General features: G+C 40.4%; 1 protein-coding gene across 3 annotated transcripts in view; it reads right to left on the bottom strand.

The window, feature by feature from the left end:
- Positions 1 to 15,761, bottom strand: part of LOC108696239 (protein Wnt-8b-like) — a 40,762-nt gene extending 25,001 nt beyond the window's left edge. The window contains exon 1 of one of the 3 annotated variants that reach the window (XM_041568831.1): positions 15,376 to 15,761. In XM_041568831.1, the coding sequence (XP_041424765.1) occupies positions 15,376 to 15,476 (101 nt within the window). In that variant the 5' untranslated portion in view covers positions 15,477 to 15,761. Of the gene's footprint in view, positions 1 to 133; positions 310 to 15,375 lie in introns of those variants that run through there. The other 2 variants (XM_041568832.1, XM_018225403.2) reach the window with 2 other exon arrangements.
- Between the last annotated feature and the right edge of the window lie 4,182 nt (positions 15,762 to 19,943).

Here is a 19,943-nt window from a genome sequence, read left to right as displayed (position 1 = left end):
GATCCTATACCTTTTTATATTTCTTTATAGTTTTGCAATGTAGATTTTGCATAGGGTTGCTTGATTTTGATTATGTCACTATGGGATTTATAATAATATCCTATCTCACCCCACCAGACCCACAGGTACTTACCAAGAGTGGCAAAACGGAATTGCTGGCAGTATGATAAAGAGAAACCAAAAGGATCCAGTATAAAACATAATCCAAAACTGGAATACCTTGAGACGCTACAGACAAAATTTCTCCTTTGAAAGTGTTGAGTCTGGCCTGGTAAGAGATCCCAAGAGCCAAGGGGGTAGAGAAATGGAGCTGCAAACTTGCTAAGAAGAGATTATCTACTTAATTAAAGATTTTCCCTCTAAACCCTTTAGCCAATCAGGGCTCAAGTGACAGAGAGAGATTGAGTTGATCAAAAGAACACCCCAGGCTCCAATAAAACAAACACATCACAAAAAAAGAATTGGGAAAGGCACAGGAACAGAGTGTAGAGGGGAGGATGGAAAAGAAAAAGGAACAGATCATAAATGTAATCTGTATATCGGGGATGCAAATCTTTTAGGAGTCTTTATTCTTCCTTAAAGGCATACAGCTGGTAACATGCAATCTGGTCTTTCATAAAGTAAGAATATTTTCAAAGGGTGCCATTTTTAGGAATCTGCAACTTAAATCATTATTTCTAAAAAATACTCCAAGTAGTAAGAAGATGGCCTCAATGGGAGCAAGTAATCAATACTGATCAATTGTTTTTCTTATACACACATTCTGAAGATGCATTATCTGTTTAATAGATGCCAGTAAATCTAATCATAAATATTATTACTTTTTTACTGTGTATTAAAGGGCAATATTAAATTGAAAACAACCCAGAATTATAAATAGGGTATAATTAAGTTTTAGAGACAAGAGCTCATTTACATGTGCAGTAATTTTGGTCATGCGTTATGTTATTATAGTGTACCAATAATTGCACAGATGATCAGGTTATATCTTATGACCACTGTCAATGAACTTTTTCCACTTGGCTCCAGAGGTGATCCAGCTCCTCCCACCACTAAATACTCTTTTGCTATGCCATGGCTTTGATAAGGGTCAATCCAAATAAGAACAATATGGGTATCCATATTGACAAATTGCTTGGCTTGTTATCTGACCAACCACCCACATAAACATTGGGCCAGATGTTTTAAGCTTTATAAAAATATATAGACTTTCTGTATTGGGACATGGCAGGGCACTTGTATACTCTGCTTCATCCTCTCATGAGGGTCAGGAGTGTCTTGATGGGTAAAGCCTTGAAACATACGCACCTAGTGTCCCATAGAGGAACTGGATGTATTATTGTAGGGAGTGGGAAGTACAGGGACCTGTCATGTCCATGGCATGGGGCACAGATCAGTAACAGGCAGTTTACTATAATTAACAAGCCTAACATATATTATATCCAAGTAACTCTGGCTAGTAACTAGGTAAAGAGAACTGTGAGAAATCCTTACTATAGTGAACAAATGAGACAGCTCTTGAAGACAGTAAACATCACCCACCTATAGGTGAGACAGATTGATTATCCAGAATTGATCCAAAAGGACACCAGTAGTTTGTGTTTTACAATATTGATCAAATCTACATTAAAGGATTTGACTTACTGAGTGTCCAACATACACTGCACTGTCTTCGGTTTGTTTGGCTGGATGGTTGGTGCTGATTGTATGCTCTTCCTGATGGAAAGAAGTTAATGGCAGTATAATACGGTATTGGCTGTACTTTAAATTTGTGTCATTGATGATTTTAGAAAAATATTTTTTCTGTATTTGTTATTCCTATAATTACTGTTCTTTTTTGTACATTTTGCACAATTAGGGCAGAGGTTCCCTTTATAGGCTAACATTGGGTCAGGCCTTCTTAATTCATAGCAAGCGAAAATGTTGTAATTAAAGGGAAAATGTACCCATCGTTTTGACAGGAGCTCATTTAGTTGGCCTTATGCAGAAATGGTTCATAAACAATATGTAAACTTCCAAAAATAAATATAAATGTATTTTTGTACAGACATACCTGATTTAACATAACTGAAAGTAAACCATGATATTCTGTCTGTGTGTTTGCCAGTTTCATCCCCCAGACTGTATTGCGACCTTCTATTAACCATTAACCTAGTTCCATTGTGATGTGGCTTATTCTAGGACTTGAAATTCCTCTGCTTTTCACAGAATCTGTAAATTACCTACTATGTTAAGTACAGGGACTTCAAGTTCCAGAATTCATTACTTCACAAGGTGAGGGAGGGGTTATTCTCTCCTTCCCATTGCTTGGGACACCCCTAGGGCTACATTAGGGGAACCCAGAGACATGTTAAACATTAAAAACATTATTAGATTAATTTAATTTAATTACATTTATTGATTAAATAATGTCTGCTAATTTACTGGACAACAGTGTATTTTTTCAAGTATACAGTAAGTATGTTCTCCCCAGAGTAAAGGAAAAGTTCTTGCCCACAGAAGGAGTTAAATTGGGCAAAAATCAGATTACCAGCATGATATCTGACTGATTGGCCCATGGGCCGAATGGACAGAGAGCATGGGAGGGGCCATAAACAATATGGCCACCTTTCTATTGTTCCGATCATTCAGGCAGACAACCAAATGATTGGAACATCATGATGTGAAGAGGAGCTGCAGTTCTTCTTCAGTTCTTAATCCAGGGATCCACAACCTTTTTTCACCCATGAGCCACATTCAAATGTAAACAAATGTTGGAAAGCAACACAAGCATGAAAAAAGTTCCTTGGCAGTGCCAATTATGGGCTGTGATTGACTGTTGGTAGCCCCTGGATTGGCAGCCTACAGGAGGCTTTATTCTGCAGTTGACCTGGTTTTTATGTAACCAAAACTTGCACCCAAATAAAGAATTCAAAAATAAGCACCTGCTTTGAGGCAACTGGGAGCAACATCCAGGGCATCAATCAGAAATCACAGGCCCCTGTACAACAACATTTTCTGGGCCCCGCACGCAAGTTTGCCCCCAAGCCCCATCCCACACTACAGTTAAAAGGCCACACATACAAAAACAGTACCCTCCCCCCACAAGTTATAAAAATCCATTGGTGGCCAGCTCCCCTCCCAAGTAACAAAAAGCCTTTGGTGGCTAGGGCTCCCTATAAGTTAAAAAAAAAACATTGGTGACCAGAGCCCCCTTATAAGTAAAAAAAAAACATTGGAGGCCAGGGCCCCCCTATAAGTTAAGAAAAATTGATGGCCAGGGTTTAATAAGAAAAAAATTCTCCTCTTATTCGGCTCCATTTGGCAGTTTTTCCTTTTTTTTGGTTCCATTCTGCAGCTTTCAGCTACATTAGTCGGCTTTTGGCTCCATTCAGTAGCAGCTTTTGGCTCTATTCAACGGCTTTGGCTTTAGACTTCATTCGGCTCTGCTTCGCGATTCGAGGGGGGCCTGACTAACCCAAGAAATGAAGCACGGCTGGGCTCCTTTAAATCTTAACAATCACTGGGCCTGGTACAGCTGTACCCCCTGTGCCCCCCTGATGGCGGCCCTAGCAACATCCAAGGGGTTGGTGAGGAACATGTTGTTCATTTTACTCCCCCCTGCAAAAGACACTCTCTCTTAGGTTACTCTCCAAGTAGACTAAAGGGCTACATGGAGCTGGAGTCTGTCTCTTGAATCACTTTAGTGAAAAGAAAGGTTGCAATGCAGAGTGTGGGTGGATTAGCGCAATGTTGTCCTGTTGTAGGTTCTAGAGCAGTGCAATATTATTAGGCACATAAGATTCCACTGTTGACTTCTGGTGGAGTCACAAGCCTGAGGGTTTCCTTGTGAATGCTGAAGAATCTAAGAGAATGATAGACTGTGACTCTCTTCTGAAAATATATCTACACTTGAATGGTTGTCTCTCCTCTAGTTTTGTGTATAGTGGCAAAACATTTTGAATTTTGTGGATATATAGTGAATAAGGTACCCCTCTTGTAAGATATAGGGATATTATAAGTTACCAAGGAGTTCCGTGACCATATAAAAAGACCAGACGGAATGCCAAGTGTTTTTATACAGGTCATGGAACTCCAAGGTAACTTCTAATATCCTCATATTTTGCAACAGGGGGTACTTTATTTATTATACATAAGTTTCAGTAAGTCATGTGACAGAACTGACATCACTAAGCTCCAATTATAACCAATGACATCACTAAGCACTGTGTATAAGGATATAATTTACAGGATATTCATGACTCTTGTGTGTTATAAGGATATCATTTACAGGATATTCATGGCTCTTATGTATTATATACAAATATTTATATCCTGACCTTGAGGCTTGGGATGGATATGTCTCTTGCAAACTCCTGTAACAGATCAATACACATTACCAAACAATGCATGGATACAACTCTTCCACATCACAGTAGTGCAGTTGCACTATTCAATCAGTTTGGCAGTTGGCACTACATAAAAACACGTTCCTGGCAAGGCATGTACTAATACTGGCACACAAACATTCTGTAGGTCCCTGCATCTATCCTAATTTTTGCTGCATCTTCTAAAACAGCAGACTGAGTTTTAAGTAGGCTGGAGTGTTTATGGATTTATTGGTACAATTCCACTATTGGAACCTCTGGTAGATACAGTATCTAATAATCTTCCACTCCATATAATTCTATAATATATATTATAATTCTATAATATTTATTATAATAAGTGATGGGCGAATATATTCGGCAGGAGTGAATTAGCGGCGATTTCCCGCGATTCGCCACCGGCGAATAAATTAGCAAAACAGCCGTGAAAATTCGCCAGTACAAAAAATTGGACGCCCACTCTGTTTCGGAATTTTTCGCCGTTTTGCGAATTTCGCAGGAAATTTGTGAATTTCCCAAAATTCACCCATCACTAATTATAATTCTATAATATATATTATAATATATATAATATATTATATATAATATATAACAGGGTGACCATTGTAAATGCCTGAGGGTTTCCTTTAATGCTGAAGAATCTAAGAGAATGATAGACTGTGACTCTCTTCTGAAAATATATCTACACTTGAATGGTTGTCTCTCCTCTAGTTTTGTGTATAGTGGCAAAACATTTTGAATTTTGTGGATATATAGTGAATAAGGTACCCCTCTTGTAAGATATAGGGATATTATAAGTTACCAAGGAGTTCCGTGACCATATAAAAAGACCAGGCGGAATGCCAAGTGTTTTTATACAGGTCATGGAACTCCAAGGTAACTTCTAATATCCTCATATTTTGCAACAGGGGGTACTTTATTTATTATACATAAGTTTCAGTAAGTCATGTGACAGAACTGACATCACTAAGCTCCAATTATAACCAATGACATCACTAAGCACTGTGTTTAAGGATATAATTTACAGGATATTCATGACTCTTGTGTGTTATAAGGATATCATTTACAGGATATTCATGGCTCTTATGTATTATATACAAAAATTTATATCCTGACCTTGAGGCTTGGGATGGATATGTCTCTTGCAAACTCCTGTAACAGATCAATACACATTACCAAACAATGCATGGATACAACTCTTCCACATCACAGTAGTGCAGTTGCACTATTCAATCAGTTTGGCAGTTGGCACTACATAAAAACACGTTCCTGGCAATGCATGTACTAATACTGGCACACAAACATTCTGTAGGTCCCTGCATCTATCCTAATTTTTGCTGCATCTTCTAAAAAAGCAGGCTGAGTTTTAAGTAGGCTGGAGTGTTTATGGATTTATTGGTACAATTCCACTATTGGAACCTCTGGTAGATACAGTATCTAATAATCTTCCACTCCATATAATTCTATAATATATATTATAATTCTATAATATTTATTATAATTAGTGATGGGCGAATATATTCGGCAGGAGTGAATTAGCGGCGATTTCCCGCGATTCGCCACCGGCGAATAAATTAGCAAAACAGCCGTGAAAATTCGCCAGTACAAAAAATTGGACGCCCACTCTGTTTCGGAATTTTTCGCCGTTTTGCGAATTTCGCAGGAAATTTGTGAATTTCCCAAAATTCACCCATCACTAATTATAATTCTATAATATATATTATAATATATATAATATATTATATATAATATATAACAGGGTGACCATTGTAAATGGTCTTGTTATAAGGTACTGGGGGGGGGGCAAACTAAGAGCCTTATGAGCCTAAAAAGTTCTGTCCTTTAGAAAGACACTGCTGCAGACTCTCCCAGATACCCAGCCTCTCCACGCTGTACCACAACATAGCTCAGGGTTGTCCCAGTACTGTAGTTAATTGCCACTCAAACTCATTTTTAACTAATTGAGCTGCAGTTACAATTGCATCCATCTGATATATTTATATTAAGGGACTCTAACACTTTTTTTTATTAATGCTATGCATTATGCTTACTTGATTATATGCATTAAATCTAATATTTCTAAACAGATCCTGCACTCAGAGAAAACTCTCTACTAAGATACTTTGAAAATGGCATTGGTGCATAGGCACCACACATCAATTAAACCAGACAATAATTCTTATTGTTCCAAAATATAATCTTAAATTACTTTAGCTATTGGGAATAACCACACAAGTAAAAATGTCTTCTCCCAGCAGTCATTGATTTTTATTCTAAATAATAGTGAAGACTGTCTGTCGCTGATGCTGGCAGGGGTAAGCAGATAATGAAGAACTATCCATTTTGTTTATAAATATATACTTTTTAGATATGTCAATAGCAACAGTTTCCTTTTAAATAGATGATAAACTTATATTAAGATATACATCTATCTTTACAATGTAGATTGTGCTTTCCTCTATATTTGCCTGACATTTGGCTGCCCTCTGCTGGTCGTGAGTAGTAATGGTAAACAAATACATAAGCTTTATATGGGCAAGAAGTACAAAAAAATTGTACTGGGGTGCTTTCTGAACAAAGATTTTTAGTGAAGCAGTATTCAGTTGTATGAAATTAAATCAAATGTGAAAAACTGGCTGTGTAAAATTTGGGTACCCTTGTAATTTTGCTAATTTGAATGCATGTAACTGCTCATTACTGATTACTGGCAACACCAAATTGGTTGGATTAGCTCGTTAAGCCTTGAACGTCATAGGCAGGTGTGTCCAATCATGAGAAAAGGTACAGTACAGTATTTATTGCAAGTTGTGCTTCTGTTTGACTCTCCTCTGAAGAGTGACAGCATGGGATCCTCAAAGCAACTCTCAAAAGATCTGAAAACAAAGATTGTTCAGTATCATGGTTTAGGGGAAGGCTACAAAAAGCTATCTCAGAGGTTTAAACTGTCAGTTTCAACTGTAAGGAATATAATCAGGAAATGGAAGGCCACAGAAACAATTGCTGTAAAACCCAGGTCTGGCAGGCCAAACAAAATATAGGAGCGGCATATGCAGAGGATTGTAATAATGGTTACAGACAACCCAAAGATCACCCCCAAAGACCTGCAAGAACATCTTGCTGCAGATGGTGTATCTGTACATCGTTCTACAATTCAATGCAATTTGCACAACAAACATCTGTATGACAGGGTGATGAGAAAGAAGCCCTTTCTGCACTCACGCCACAAACAGAGTCGATTGTTGTATGCAAAAGCCACAGTCATTTTGGAACAAAGTGCTTTGGACTGATGAGACAAAAATTTAGTTATTTGGTCATAACATAAAGGGCTTTGCATGGCAGAAGAAGAACACCGCATTCCAAGAAAAACAACTGCTACCTACTGTCAAATTTGGTGGAGGTTCCATCATTCCTTTGGGCCAACTTTCAATGGACTGAAAAATGTAACCAGATTTGATATGAAACATCTAAAATATGTTTTCGAAGTTCTCCCCTTATATATCACACTATGACTATGAATGTCAGCAAAGCAATAGGACCAAGAAAAAAAAGAGAGTTAGAAAAACTTGATGAAAGTGAAATTGGTTCCTATGGGTTGCTACACCTGGAGAAACATATGGGATAGATTTGTAAAAAAGTCTAATTTTGCCTAATAAAAGAAAACAGAATTCTAAGCAACTTTCCAATATACATTTATTTTAAAAACATTCAGTACAATTGCTACTGAAAGCAGTATTTGCTTAACTGCTGGTTGTTACTTTTTAAACAATGTTGCAAAAGTTCCCCAGCACTGACAGGTCTGTTAATAATCTGCCTTGTGTTACATTGTTTCAACAGTCTGAGCCATCAGGGCAGAGAATAGAAAGGGACAGACAAACACTGCTCAATAGCAATACATTAGTATACAAATAACATGAAAAACATAGAAAATGTGTAATGAATGTATATTGCAAAGTTAGTTTGATTAGTATAATTCACTGATTGGTGCTTTTGAGTATACTGGGGGGGCCCGGGGCCCACCGGGACCGCTGTCCAGGGCCCCCCTCCGGCCTCCCCGGCCGGCCCCTACTGTGAAGCACGCCGGTGCGCACGCATTCAGGTGTGCTCGGCGTGTGTTGCACCATTTTTTATTTGTTTTAAGATTTCAGAATGGAGAGAGGGGGTCTGGCCCAACCAGTCCAACACTGTATATGGTGACTACTTCCCTGTGTATCCTGACGACGGTTCAAGGAGAACGGAAACACGTTGATGTGGGGGATTATATGAAGCTACAATATATTCACATACTATTATGCCCGTGAGTGCCTCCAGTACTTTTTGCTATATATATATATATATATATATATATATATATATATATATATATATATATATATATATATATATATATAGAATACAAATAGGATCCGCACTCTCAATATTATGAAAGTTTTATTAAAAAGAAGTCTGATTGTCAAATCTAATCCATCTAATATATATATATATACACACCAATGGAGGAAATGTTTATGTGCTCCTGTCTGACCCTTGTGTGCACACTGATAAGCTGATTCCATTCCTGTCTGTGCCACTGCACAGGCAGTTACACTGGGAGGTGGCACTAGCAGAATAATCGATCAAAACACAATGTTTGTACTGAGTATCCATTTAATCACTTATAACAATAAAAAAAACTTTGTTGAATCTTTCCACAAGGTGGAGCCAGCCAGCAGCAGAAAGGGTTGTGTATACTTATATTATTATTACGGTATTACTTAGATGCAATTCCCAAAACAAAATGTTGCTAGATGTTCCATTATTAGAAGAGAAATGTATTTTCAATCTTGTTATTGAAATGGTCTAAGTTTAATAAAGACATGCGAGTCAATCTTGGGTATTGTTTATTATAGATACACCCCAATGTGTTGATTTACTGAAAGCCATGTGCTCCTATATAGCGTATGTGCTTTTACTCAGAGCTGCATTTGTATGTATGTACAGTGAATAATGTGCTCTGCAGAGATAAACAGTTTTCTAAAATAGAGACTTTTTTTTTTTAACAACTGTTTTTATTTATTTTTCATAAAACAAAACAAAATCAAATAGAGCAAGAAAATAATCTGATAGGAATTTGGAGGAGCAAAGAAAATAACATAAAACCAATATAGACTGTGAGCAAGATATTCACGCATTTTTACCGTAATCAGCAAACAACAGACGTAAGATATGAAAACCCATTCCCGAAATGCCTTCCGTATCGCTTATACATTACTTATAGATAGCAACCTATTAATTTGATGACTCCTGGGGGGTGATTGGTGACTCTGTGACTGTGAGCTATGGAGATTCTGAAATGGAGACGTTTTAAACCTGCTCTATGGATATTTGCCTGACCCCAGGCTGGATATTGGATGAGCAGGCCCTAGTGTTCTTCTAATACAGGGCTGTCCAACTGGCAGCCCGCAATCCCCCCCCCTTGTGTGCCCCCCACATGAAAGTCTGCCTGCTGTGTCTGCTTACCATATGTAAGATTTAAAAGGTATCACAGACATTAACTGGCCCCTGCATTGTTTAATCAAATTCAGACTGTAATCCCCTGTATTGTTCATACATGTAACCCCCCTTGCATTGTTCCCACTTCTGATACCTCTATTGTTTATATCCTAAAGCCCTGTACTGTTCACACTGAGACCCTATGCTCCCTGTGTGTGCCATAATCTTGGCCTGGCCTACTCTGCCTGTGTGTGCCATACTCTGTCTGCCCTATTCTCCTTAGGTGTGCCCAGAGCCGGGCCAGGCTGGACAGGTGCCCTAGGCAACCTGGTCGGTCCCGGAGCCGACTGGGCGCGCGCACATGCGCACAATGACAATATGCACAATATGACGAGCACGCATGTGGAAACTCTAATTGATGGGGAAACTGTGGGGAGAGAGGGGACCAGACATGGGGTAGGCGACAGAGAAGGTATGTGTCTGGCGCCCCCCCCCAGCTTTGCGCCCTAGGCACGTGCCTACTCTGCCTACCCCTAGTTCCGGCCTTGGGTGTGCCATACTCTGCCTTCCCTATGCTCCCTTTGTGTGCCATACTCTGTCTGTGTGTACCCTGTTCTTCCTGTTGAACATAAGCCTGGTATTTGTTCTGGGGGTTTGTTAGCATTTCAAAATTATTGTTAGGGGCCCCTAAGGTGTTTAATCGTGTGTTGGGGTGCTGTGTTATCCACAGGGGAGGAGGCATATGGATTTAAGGGTAGGTCTTAAAGGAACAGTTCAATGTAAAAATAAAACCTGGGTAAATAGATAAGCTGTGCAAAATAAAAAAAAATTCTAATATATTTAGTTAGCCACAAATGTACTGTATAAAGGCTGAAGTGAGCGGATATCTAACAAAATAGAACAGAACACTAATTCCTGCTTTTCAGGAAGCAACTTGGAGGGGGGCCACATGGGACATAACAGTGCAGTGAGTTTGAAATTGATCCTTAGCACTCAGCTCAGATTCAAATGCAACAGAAATGACCCATGTGGCCCCCCATCCAGTACTGCCTGGTAACCAATCAGTGGAAACCAAGAGAGCTGCAAAGCAGGAAGTAGTGTTCTGGCTTTTATGTTAGACATACAGTCTCTCCAGCCTTTATACATTACATTTTTGGCTAATTAACTATATTGAAAACATTTTTTATTTTGTACAGCCTATCTATTTACCCAGTTTTTATTTTTATACTGAACAATTCCTTTAATATGACAACTTTTTTCACATAGGAGTGATAAATGATATCCCTGCAGTGAGCACCAATCATTTGGTCTTTTGGTGTGCTACCAACATTAATGTATACATGGTCTTGTGGTAACATGGGTGTCGGTGTGGTTTAAAAACAGGGAGTGGTCAACACTGGCTTCCATTATTGTCCCTCCACCATGAAGGCCAGAAGAATTCCTGCCCTCTGTATCACAGAAGTTGGACTGTACTGGTCTAATATATTAGTCAATAAGCTGCCCACTCAGCCTGGAGTGCCCACGTCACAGCAATATTGGTTTGTAGACAGAATTAGTATGACTGTGCTGTATGCAGCAGCAGAACTACACTACAGACACAGGGACACTATTTGTATGTTTTCCTAAGCTGAGATTTAGTACTTTATACACTCCTCTGTATTGCTTCTCGGTGTGGTTCCTTCTCATTGGGGTTAAACCCCTGTCTTAAATTCCATTAAATAACACAAAGGTGTTTCTGCCTTGTCTAGTTCTAGCCTAATCCTCTGGCTTTACATTTCGGTATATAAACTGGCTTACTCTTCTTTCTTTACAACATGATGGCCAAGTGATTAGCACTGATGCCTTGCCTGGGGTCCGAAGTTTTATTCCAGCCAGGGCACTATCTGCAAGACATTTGTATGTTCTCCCTGTGATTGTATGGGTTTCCCAAAGTACTTTGGTTTAGTCCCACACTCCAACAAAATACAGTCAAGTTAATTGTCTCTGACCAAAACTGACCATAGAGTAAGTTAATACAATAGGGACCTTCAGGCCTGGACTGGGATTCAAAATAGGCTCTGGCATTTCAACTACACAGAGGCCCAAACAACCCCCACCAGCCCAATACATAGTGACTGTCTATTTCATTTGGCATTTATCAGCATCCACAGATTGCCAGTCTGGCCTGGGGACCTTAGATTGTAAGCTCCATTGGGGCAGGGACTGATGTGACTGGTGTCCATAAGGCCCTGCAGAACATGCCAGTGCTATTTACTGTATATAATGGATAATAATAATAATAAAAATTCTTGTTACTTAAAAATGTGAGGCTACACCATTATGGCATAATGACTGGTTTCATTGTATCTGCAGCACAGGTACAGGACAATGACCTTACTCAGCAGAGCATGAAGTTCGTGTTTAAAGTGACAAGTTCAGCCAAAAAAAAGAGAAGAAAACATCCTGTGTAGTTTGAACTCTGCCCCCAGCCTGAGTAGATGTGCCAATGAGTCAATATATGTGCTCTAATGTGACCTGTGGACTTCTGCTTATCAGTATATTAGCTCAGATCACTCACTGCACAGATGATAGAAATCTTCTCCTCATATTAAAAACACTTCTAGCTCCCACACAGTACAACTCTATCTCTATATGCATCTGTAGACAAAACATTTGAGAGACTGTTGAGGGCAAAGATCATTTTTGTCACTCATGATCAACTAATAGCTACTAATATCTTGTGTTCTAAGCTTCCCAAACATGCCATGTGATGGCATTCGGGATATCTCTGCAGTATCGTTTGGCCACAAGCGTAAATAGTTTCATTGCACTGATGCATCTGATGCCAGTGGGACAATAGGTCAGATCGTTATTTGATGATATGAAGTTACACCTTATTAGTTGCCAATTCTTCCGAATTGTCAGGTCACCCACTGGTACAATGGCACCAATCCAAATAAATTGTGACCCATCTAATGACCAATAATAATATACTTCAGTCACCACTAGAGGGACTAATTGCCAAAGCAGGCACATTTTCCAGTAAGAAGTTGCTGTGCATATCGTTGTTGCATTTTGGGGCTATGCTGAAAGCCAGCGGGAAGGTGCCCATATCCCTTCAGTTCAGCACAGTTTTGTAAATTCTCCTGTGTGGGTATTGGGCCCTTTAGAAGTACAGTTATGGGACCTGTCAGTGGAGTAACTAGATGATACTGAGCCCCACAGCAAATTCATTTAAGGGCCCCCAACATATTCAGAGGTTGACCTGTTTACCAATATATGTTAAAATTACTCATTAATTAGGGCCTCTTTGGGCCTCTATACCTCCTGGCCCCCCCTGCAGCTGTTGGGTCTGCTTCCTCTGTAGTTACACCTCTGGGACCTGTTATCCATAGTACTCTGGACCTGGGGATCATCATACCTTAAAGTGATACTGACACTAAAAAACATGAATGTACATTAAAAGTTACCTATAGGTCATGTTGATCGTTTTTTGCTGAGAGGTTTGTTTTTGTATGTTATTGTTAGTTGAAGTTCCTAAACCTGACTGTTTTGCCAACCTGACTGTGAGAACGCATGCTTGCGTCCTGTCCGGCGCAGGCGCGGACGCGCTAATGCGCGTCGGCGTCTGACGCAGGACGCCGGCGACGGTCGCGGACGCACCGGCGACGGTCGTGGGCGCAAGGACGTAAGCGGAAACGCCTGTGACGGACGTGCTGGCATCAGCTCTGCGACGTCAGCGCAATGACGCCAGTTTGGCGCCAAAAATCCTGTATTTAAACCCAGACCAGATTAACATGCATTGCCTGGTTATTAGGTTATTTGACTGAAACCCTAGCGACTCTGAACTTTGGATTCCTGATTATTGACCCTTGCCTGAACCCGGACTTTGATTACTGCCGCCTGTCTCGACCTTCTTGCCTGTTTACCGATTACGAATATTGCTGCCTGCCTTTTGACCTCGGATCTCCTGACTACGCCTTTTGCCTAATCCCTTGTACTTCGCTGAACGTCTCACTGGCTACTCTCCACAACCCTGTTCCACTCCAGGTGGGTAGCGGTTGTGTGAGGCGCTTGTGGGTTCATTATCTTCTGCTCCAACCTCTTCTACGTCTGGATTATACTGGTAAGTCCTGACACTGACTGTCTCATCTCAGCTTGTCAGTAAAAGTTTCTAATGCTGCACAAATATGGCAGCCCCCTCATAGGCGATCACAGGGAGTCCGAAAGGTAATGTAAAAGCATTGGGCAAATCACAAAATTATAAGAAGCATGCAAAGTCAATTTTATGGTAGATGTAAAAAACGGTTCAATTGCTGGTGTTAGTATCTCTTTAAGTCTACTAGGAAAACATGTAAACAAACCCAAGAGGCTGGTTTTGCTTCAAATAAGAATGAATTATATCTTAGTTTGGATCAAGTACAAGGTACTGTTTTATTATTACAGAGAAAAAGGAAATCATGTTTAAAAATTGAATTGTTTTGATGAAATGGAGTCTATGGAGATGGCCCATAGGTGCTTTCTGGATAGTGGATGTCGGATTAGAGATCCCATACTTGCATTAGGGTATTGATTAATGCTGGGAATCCGTACACTCTCAATTAATATAGAAAAAGAGCTCTAAGCATATTAAGCTTAATTTTTGTGCTTTATGTCCCTTTTAGGTCATTAATTCAGGGACCAGGTGACTGGGTGCTAGAATTTGGCTGTGAAATGCATGTGCCAGAGGTTGAATACACTTGATAGAAAGGCCAAAATCTGCATGGATACCATTTATTAAAAATAAAACTTGATTTTTTTTTATGGAGGAATCTCTTGGAAAGAGCTTTAGTTTGATGCAAAATATTTGGAAATAGCTTGCTGACATGAAATAGCACAGGCAGATGGGTGATGAAATATCATGGCCATATGTCGCATAGTTACAGTAACAAATCCGAAGCACATGAGTGGGCTCCATTCCTAAACAGCTGTTTGGAACAAAGATCAGAAACTGATATCAGCATTGCTAATAATGTTTAACTGATATTAGGTCAGTGCATGTCTAGACTGCCTTCATAGACTTCATCGATCAATATTTTTTTTTCTTGTTGCAACACATGGCTACTGCTTCTTATCTACAAACACCTTTGAGAATGTTCATTCTGATCATCAATATATTAAAGAGGACAGGGCACCACACTCTACACAAAATTGCCAATAAATCATTTGCTATACATTGTAATGTTATTTTTGAATATGAATATTTGAATATTTCTCAAATATGCAAGTCCAGGTTTGGATCTGACCCAAAAATTATTAAAAATTTAAAATTTTATTCAAAATTACATATTAAAAGAATGTGCATACAGACCCCATGATACGTCTTACCTGTCCATACCATATGGGAGGGTATGAAACGTGTAAAGTGCAGTATCACGGGGTCTGTAATGGCAATCAGTGCCAAGACAGACAATGAGTTGCTTTAGGTGCAAGTAACTTTGTTGAATTTACTCAATTAACTGTGCCAAAAATTGCCCAACTGTAACTGGGGTTGCAATTTTAAATATAAAGGAATACACACCTGTAGAATTTGATTCCCTGCTGCCTGAAACACCAATGACAAGCTCTGCTGCTTTTCTCCCTCCCATCTGTACTGTTATGTGTACGCTGTGTTGCTGGCATTATCTGGCTCAGCGAGTTACACCTATAAAGCTAACACTCTTTGCTGCTGCCAGTATACTCTCTTGAGCCCACTCTTCACACTCTCAAAAATCCACCCTCATGCCCTCGAGCCCACTCCACACTCTTGAGCCCACCCTCCATCCTCTCAAAACCCACCCCCATGCTCTCAAGCCCTCCCACCAATGTCCTCTACCCACCATCCACAGTCCTCTTGTTGCTCCGAAGCAGAAGCCTCCTCTTCTGCTTCATCTGTAGCAAGAGCCACCCATAACTCTCTCGAGCCTGCCCCCCATACTCTTGAACCGACCCCCACGCTCTTGAACCCACCCCCATGCTCTCGAGGCCTACCCCCCATGCTCTCAAGCCCACCCTCCAGGCTCTTGAAAACCCATCCCCCATCCCCTCAAACCCACCCACACTCTTCAGCTCACCCCAGGCAGGACTGGTAATCTGTGGGTTCTGGCAAATGCCAGAGGGGCTGCTATAAGGTGCCATTGAAAGTCAGTATTTAGTGGGCTGGTGGGAGCTGTTTAGGCCTCTGTGTGGGCTGATCGGGCCTCTGAGTACATGAAATGCCAGGGCCTATTTTAATTCTCAGTCCGGACCTGCACCCCCACGCTCTCGAAAACCCACCCCTCACACTCTCCAGCTCACCCTATACTCTTGAGACCAACTCCACGCTCTTGAAACCCCTGTGCTCTCAAGCGCCCCATGTGCTCTCAAATCCACCCTCCTCGCTCTCAAAAACCCACCCCCATGCTCTCGCACCCACCTATGCCCTTGATCTACTCACCCACACTCCACTTGTTGCTCTGCAGCAAGAGCCTCCTCTTCTTTTCCATCTGTAGCAAGAGTCTCCTCTTCCGCTTCATCTGTAACAATAGCCATTAGTGATGTTTGGGCCAGCCCAATATCCTCAGAACCTATGGGTTTACTCGGGTCGGTCGGGTTCGGGCCGACATGCACAGTGAATTCATCGCCTGCGATCTAAGTATGCGATGTGTCTGCCCACCCCGCCGGGCGCGAGTATATGAGGGGAAGCAGAGCTGCGGGTTAGGGTCAGATGTTGGTGCAGAGTGGCAGGTTAGGGTCAGGTGTGGGTCGATAATTAGTGATGTGTGGGCTGGCCCAACACTCATTGAACCCATACATAACTAGTCTGAATGTACATTCTTTTAACGTGGAAGTTTGACCAACATGTGTATTTTTGTAATAGTTTCTGAGTTACAGAGTCTTGCCCTTGGAACTGGGGAGTGGAATTTCGCATACTCTGGCCCTTTGTTTAACTGGCAATATACATTCCCCAAAGTAGACTTAATAGTTTTCAATCCCTTCTCTCTCTTAACCTTTTCCCCACTGAAATTACTCAATTGGAATGCTTCTTAAAGCATTGGGACATTGGGAATGAGTTCTAGTGCACTAATAATCAGTGTTATATATATATTTGGTGCCACTCATTTCTCAACTTGCCTCATGTCTGGCAAGGGAGTTCATTAAGTTGGAATTCAGGGATAGAAAGACAACTAGGAAAAAATGAACACGTGAAGTGGTGTAGTGAGTTGGGGAGAAATAAAAGACTTTGACAAATAGAAGGATTTCACAGGTTAATATAATATAAATGATAATGTTTGCAAGCCAAGCTAATTTGCACATAGAAATGTTATCTGGCACAAAAGGGACTAGCTACTGTCTCTTTAAAAATGTATTCTAACCCTGATGAAGTTGAAAACCCTGATAAGGTTGAATGAGTTCAATGAAACATATTGATTAAGGTTGCTATACGTTGAACAGCCTTCCCAGAACCTTAAGAGGCTGATTCAATCTCAGCACCTTGGAGGACAAGTACTACTGTGAACTGGGAAGGGTTGTGATGAGCCTTTTTACTTCTGAAAAAGCAGAAATTGAAAAAAGACTATATGGCACAGGTTAAATAGTGGATCACAGATAACACCATTATGTTCTACAGAGCTTATCTGCTATCTGTTGTGTAACCTGAGCCTTTTCTCCTTTGAATGGCTGCCCCCATTGCTACACGGCAGCTTATTTATATAAACAATAGTAGTGTTTCTGAAGCACACACACTAGTTTTACCAGTGCAGTGCAACAATGCATTATATTTATATTAATTAAAAACACTTTCATTTTTTGATGTTATTGTTCCTTTAAGTTGGTGTTAAAACTAACTGCTGCCACTAGATGGTGCTATAGTTGCAATCCCTTTTCCATAGTAAAATGTGTGCAAAACTAATGTTAATGATATGGCATCAAGCGTGTCCTTTCACTATCTTCCTTTCACATTTCTCACTAGGTGCTTTCATTTCTTGGAAAGTTAAAACATCTCTGTATTTTTATCAAAGTGCTATAAGCACATTCAGTTAAGGTTCTATATTAAAATGACCTTGCAACAAAGACTGTTGGATATTTTTAGATAAATCCATTAGTCCCACCAGAACATCTTGAACGATTCGAACAATTGATTTTGGATTCCATTCAGAGAGATGTCAGAATAAGAGGTTTAGGGGAAAATGGAGTTAACAGTTGTTTTTTCTATGAGAAAATCTGCATGGATTAGTCCTCAATAACAGTAACATGGTTATCTACAGTACAACATAAAAGGGAGCAAGAAAACTGTAACCGTGCTCTGTTATTGCTGCTAGACTTGGAATGAATGTCCTACTTTGCAGAAAGAATTTGATGCTTATAGGCAAGCGATATAATGGAGTTCATTACAAAGACAGAGTACATGAGCACATGAGCGCACCTCTTAGTGCTCATTCAGGCTTGACTTTTTATCCTCAGGTCTGGCTGGGCTCTGCAACTTGTCCTGAATAATCCACCACAAGGTTTCAAGGGCAGTGTCCTAGGGCTAGAGATAAGGCCAGCGCCCCATTGTGGTCTGCGTCCATTGTTGCTCCCTAAATTGTGTGTCTGGATGATGGGGACAGGTTTGGGACGGGAGTTGGGGACACCTACATGCCCCCTCTGCCCACTTCTTATGAATCCAGTGCTGCTTAGACTGAACACAGAGACCTGGAAGGCAGGGTGCAAAGTGCAAAAAATGGTGCATTGCACATAGGGTTGTTATCTGTCCAGTATTCATCTGGTGTTTGGAAGGGCTGTTCAGGTCAAAACTAATTTTCCAAACTTTCTCTCGTGATTCTTTGCAATTTTTCATAGCTGCGCCTATATAATTTTTTATAATTGTATTATGTCTAAAATGTTCACCTATGCGGTAAGATACTGAAAAAATAAGGTTTGGAAATAGAATTATCAACATTTCATATAAGAATGTGTCTCAGTGAAAGTGCTCCTGTACAGGCAAGGTTAATAAAACCTGTTGAATACCAGGCCTAAGCCCGCACCCGTCTCTCTAAAATTGTCGCTTGTGCAGACGGTCAGTCTGTATATTGTATGCTTCAACTACAGGACCCCCAGCTCTACTTGATGACAAATATCCATTGAATTTTTTTATTCAAGCTGCCACCCTAGGCAGTGGATCTGTATTGTAGATATGGCCCTGTCCACTACCCTTTTTTATAGCAGTGCTTTACAGAGCTTGTTCATCATTAACATTAGTTCTTGTCCCAGTGGAGCTTATAATCTAAAGTGCCATGAAAAAGTATGAGGCATGTGAATACCTTATGATTTAAGAATGTTTTTAATGCATGTTTTGCAATAGGAAGGGCTCTTTGGCTCCTCTTAGTTAAAAACCTGTAATGGTTTCTCTGCTGAGTAGAGATGTCAAACATCAGCGGCACTTGTGGGGTGTAGTATTTAGCCAGTCTCCATGTGGTGGTAGGCCAGGCCGAACAGTTTATGAGAGTATAGTTTTTGTTACTACTTCTTTGCCTGTTGGCTAATAACTCTTGAGACCCTGTAGAGGATGGAGATGTAAAATGAATACCCTCTCATGTGGACTATAAAATAGGAATATACCAAAGTCTATGTATGTGGGTGATCCACTACTCTCACACTTCTCCAGCCCCCACACCCAGAACTGTTACTGCTGCCTTATACCAAGTCCTCAATGGTGGCGGGATGTGTAGAGAATCAGCCCTAGTTCTCTAGAGTAGGGGCTCTACTTCTTCCAATCAAAGACCAAGGGAAAAAGTGCAAAAGTATACTCCCTGGTGCTTTCTGCAAGCACTTTTCCACTAGTCTGCTTCAATCTGCACCTTGTGCCAAATACGATTTCCAGAGCAAAATTGTATTCATGGGGGCAGCTGCAGGAACAAGAGAGACATGATAACTTTTCAAATCTCACCCACGTGCCTGTGCCATAAATATCCATCTAAGGTTTCCTGGTATGGAAGCAGAGACAATCGTCATCTAAAATAAAGTCCTCTGCCAATATACTTGGAGGAGCCAGCTCACTAATTTTCAGGGCACCAAAAACCACTAAGCTAAATACAGCAGAAAACTGGGCAGTCTCATATTGAGATTTGGTGACTGAGTGAATCAGTTGTT

The sequence above is a fragment of the Xenopus laevis genome, chromosome 7L (assembly GCF_017654675.1).
Source record: "Xenopus laevis strain J_2021 chromosome 7L, Xenopus_laevis_v10.1, whole genome shotgun sequence".
Taxonomy (NCBI): Eukaryota; Metazoa; Chordata; class Amphibia; order Anura; family Pipidae; genus Xenopus; species Xenopus laevis.
The sequence above is the reverse complement of the archived record's forward strand: the minus strand, read 5'-3'. Positions and strand labels throughout refer to the sequence as shown.